Source organism: Rhipicephalus microplus, unplaced genomic scaffold (assembly GCF_043290135.1).
Source record: "Rhipicephalus microplus isolate Deutch F79 unplaced genomic scaffold, USDA_Rmic scaffold_388, whole genome shotgun sequence".
Lineage (NCBI taxonomy): Eukaryota > Metazoa > Arthropoda > Arachnida > Ixodida > Ixodidae > Rhipicephalus > Rhipicephalus microplus.
In genome coordinates this window covers 82,501-86,695 of record NW_027464952.1, presented here as the reverse complement: position 1 = coordinate 86,695, position 4,195 = coordinate 82,501, and the positions used below count along the sequence as shown (strand labels likewise).

The following is a 4,195-nucleotide window of genomic DNA, read 5'->3' as shown; positions in this document are numbered from 1 at the left end:
ATGGCAATTGGCCTATACTTGTTCACTTGTTGCTGTCCTTGGCCCCTGTTCTTTGGTATAAGAATTACTTTTGATATCTTCCAAGCTGATGGGAAATGACGAATTTTTAATGCTGCATTAAAGATGTTAATGAAAAACTTTTTATGCATGTGGTACACTCTCTGTATGAATTCAGTCTTTATTTTGTCGGGCCCTGGGCTGATATTTTTCCTTATGTTGTTTACGACATAATCCACTTCGGTTTCCGTGACATCTATGTGTTCGTACTCTTCATCATCTTTTTCTTCATGTTCGCTTTCTTCTCTATATATCTCTCCGGTGTCCTCATTCGTTGCATAGAGGTTATTAAGTATATATCTTATCGTCTCTTCTTCGGTAGCGGTTGTCTCTCCATTTTCCTTGATTAAACCTTGAAATACAATTTTCCTCTTTATTTTATTTGCCGCAAGTTTATACGGTAGAGAAAATGGATTCTTTTCTTGCTTACTACAGTATGTTTTCCACGATTTGGTTTTGGCTTCAATTATGTCCTTCTGATAGTTCTTTTGACCTTCTTGGTATGCTTTCTTGAAATCCTCTCTGAGCTCGTTTGAACACCTTTGGTACCTTCTCCGTAAAGCTCTTACTTTTTTCCTTTTTAGTTCTAATTCTGCATTCCACCACGCTTTCTGCTTCTTGTCATCATTGCTAACATGTTTTGAATGTTTCTTTTCAAGCTCTTCAATCTTTCTGTAGAATTGGTTTACTATGGTTTCCAGCTGGTTCCTATTTTCTATTGTCCTCTGGGCCGTGGTTCGAAGCCATCTGTCTTCTCGTAGCTCCTCTAATACTTTCTTTTCCCCCATTTTTGTTAATCTTTTTTCTTTCTTGGTTTTGACCTTGAAAAGTTCAATTTTAATGAAGCGATGGTCGCTAAGGCTGTCCTCCTCTAATACCTCCCAATTATGAATGTTTTCACCCAAGGGAATCGAGCTTATAGAAAGGTCTATCCAGCTTCTGCCATTCGAGGATTGAAAAGTTGGTAATGACTGTGGGTCATTTAAAACAGTAAGGTTGTTTCTATTGATAAATTCTAAAACTTCTATGCCTCTTTGATTTGTTGTTTCCCCTCCCCAGATTATGTTTTTCGCGTTGAAGTCCCCGATAATTAGTATATTGTCCGCAGGTTGGGACTTGTTGAGGATCTCTTCTATTTCCAGTAATATTGGTAATGTATCTGATTGCGGCGGAAAATAACAGTTTATTGTCAGTAATTCAATGTTGTTCCAAGTCAATCTCGCTACTATTAATGTTTGTTTAATTTTTAAGGGAAAGATTCCAATTCTCTCGTTATGCACTATTGTTGCCGTTTTTGGATTGTCGTCTGATTGTATAATTCTAGTTCTAATGGGGAACCCGATAACCTTGTTTTTTAAGTGATACGGTTCTTGTATGAATGAAACATCCTGGTTCTGTTCTAAGTGAAGGTTCGTCAAATTACTTGTCGCTCGAAAGGAGCGACCTAGATTTATTTGTAAACACACCAATTTGTTCATACCTTCCATTTTTATATTTTTTTTTTCTACTGTGGTCAAGAAGTGCTGATTACCTAATTCGCCTGGTTAAAGAGATAGTCTACTGGTGCCTAGGTGGGAAAGTTTTTATGCAAAACCGAGCTCTCGCCTCTTCTTTTGGTATCGGTCCTCGAATGTGGGGCATGGCCCGTCCCACATCGAGTGGTCCACTACTTCCTTCCCTGCATCTACGCAGAGAGGACAACTTTTCCCTTCCTCCCTGCAATCTTTGTAGTAGTGGTTTCCGCCACATTCAGTACATCGTGCCTTCTTGGCATAGCAGTTCCCCTCTCTGTGCCCCAGTCTCGTGCAGTATGTGCACTTGGGGAGGTACACGTTTTCTAAGACTCTACACCTAGACCAGCCAATGTTGACTCTTTTCTTCTGCACTATTTCCTTGGCCAGTCCTGTATTGGAAATGCGCAGTGTGACTTGAGAGCCGGATTTCCTCTCTGTCCTCCAGACTACCTTAATATCTTTCACTGCTCCTTCGATCTCATTTTGCTCCAGAAGTATTCTTGGGATGTCTTCGGAGTCTACCTTACTGTCCACCGAGATCAGCCTAATTTCCGGTTTGGCTGTATCTACTATTTTTGTTTCGAACTGTTTTGTCTGCTCGTGTTCTCTTATACTGTCTTGCAATTTCTTAACTGCTGTTGCGGAGGTGGTGGTTACTGCTACTCCACCTCTGATTGGCCTGAGAGCAACGTTCTTGAGGCCAAGCGTTATGGGGTCAAAGTGCCTGACCAGTCTTTCTCGTACCTCTCCAGAGCTAGTCTCTTCCTCGTCTTCAGGAGCCCTCACTAGGAGTACTGCTTTCCTCTCACTGGGTGTGCTTCTATTTTCACCGTCCCGTTCTTGGTTAGCCAGATTTGTCCTCGTTACCTCCGCAAAGGTCCTAATTTCAGCCGGTTTGGTCTTTGCTAGTTCTCTCACGCGTCCCTCTAGGTAAGCATTCTTCTCCACCACCTGCAGCGCAATCTCTTTAACCTTCTGAAACTCGTCCAATAGGCCTCTCAGGTGCTGACTTGCCTGGGGGACCTCATGTTGAGTAACCATGAGGAGATCAAGGAACTCCTTATCGCAGTCGAGGATTGCACTCGTTCTCAGGTCTCGTAGGCCTTGGCCCTCACCCTCCTCTCTGGGTGACTCCATCTTACCTCCCTCTATATCTCTACTGACCTCGTCGTTCTCTGTCTCTGTACGGGATTGCTGCTTCAGTTGATTTGCCATACGTGGCCGGATTTCCGAGAATGGTTGTCTCAGATCTGTACTGACGTTCCAATAGTCGGGGCTAGCTGACCTTTTTGCCTTTGAATCAATCCCTTCTGGACTTTCCTTACATTTGTCCTCACCTACTTTTGTTTTCTCACTGACTAGCGCGCCCTGCATTGAGGTGCTGCAAGTAGTTTCGTTCTTTTCTTTCTTTTTTCCTTCCTTACTCCGTTCCTTTGTGACACTTTTCTTTGTTTTTGTCTCTCCAGTCATTGTTGAGGGCCCCCTGATCCCCAACCCGTGACTATCTAACGTTCCCTACCTGGCTCTATTCACCGAGGAGTGCTTTTTATCAGATTCTGCCCTAGTTGCGTGCAGTATGAATACTCGACTACTTAGTTCCGTGCAGTATGTGTTTAATTGGGGGAAAGAGGATCCAGTTTCTCTTCAATTAACTATGTAATTCGAAAAATACTACTGGGTAGTTGTTAAGCCCCTTATGTTCTTCCAAGCTACCAGAGAAGTTTTGTTTACTACGTGATTTCGAGCTCGATGAACGCAGATTTATTTGTGATGTCGTTCGCATTCAAAATGGCCGCCCCCTTGACGCTGTTTGTGTGGAATTTACGAACGCTTGTTCCCACGTTGTTACGGCAAAATACACTTTGAGTTTCTGTTATTCTATAAACTCAAGGATGTATAATCTAATAGTCGACTCGGTTTTCGTCGATGGCACTTAGATTGCTTTGATTGTGGTGGATAGGATTGTCTACCGTGCCCTGTGCTTTCTAAGGAAGGAATACACGGGGTGACTAAAACCGCTATAACTTAACTTCTATTGATCCTAGAATTTTGCAAACCTTTGGAGGATGTTCCTCTCATCAAAATACGAGAGGAGTGCGAAAGCGAAATCACCAAAGGCTATCCCTGTATTTGAAAGCTATCGTAAAAAAAAAAAAAAAAAAAAAAGAAGAAGGAAAACACGTGTTCCAAGGCTCCGATCTGACGAGCGCCCCCTTTCCCCGAGCGGTGAGCCGCCCTCCTCCTCTGGGCAAGGGCGAGGGAAGACGCGGGCGCCACACGTTTATTCACGTTTCTCGTTAAATTCTTTCTATCTCTGTAACTACCGGTTGCTTCAAGCTATCAAAATTATTTTTACACGGAAAAACCGGGCTGTTTTGCTCTAAAAGAAGGTACTAGCTATTTTCTGGTGGCGTTTGTAGATCTTTTTGAAAAATTGTCTTAATGAGATGAGCTTTTTACTAATTAGCACCTTAATTAGGGGCCTAGAGTGTACGGAATTGGGCCTCCTGGTAGCCCATGCGATGCTGTTTATTAATATATCAAGCGGACAAGATTTAAATGCTTTTGCGAGGTGATATTATCAATTTAATTTTTTTTAATGATTAGGCCTAATTTTTATTGCG

The 4,195-nt window shown here is 42.4% G+C and overlaps 1 protein-coding gene and 1 pseudogene across 1 annotated transcript; both read right to left on the bottom strand.

The window, feature by feature from the left end:
* Window positions 1–1,640: 1,640 nt before the first annotated feature.
* pkm (Pinkman) lies at window positions 1,641–3,135 on the bottom strand. Its single transcript, XM_075885870.1, has one exon. The coding sequence runs from the start codon at window positions 3,039–3,041 to the stop codon at window positions 1,641–1,643; it is 1,401 nt and encodes a 466-aa protein (XP_075741985.1). The 5' UTR covers window positions 3,042–3,135.
* Window positions 3,136–4,160: 1,025 nt separating this feature from the next.
* Window positions 4,161–4,195, bottom strand: part of LOC142794226 (large subunit ribosomal RNA) — a 3,197-nt pseudogene continuing 3,162 nt past the window's right edge.

Coding starts and splice junctions, on each gene's coding strand:
- pkm (XM_075885870.1), bottom strand. CDS start 3,041: ATGACTGGAGAGACAAAAACAAAGAAAAGTGTCACAAAGGAACGGAGT.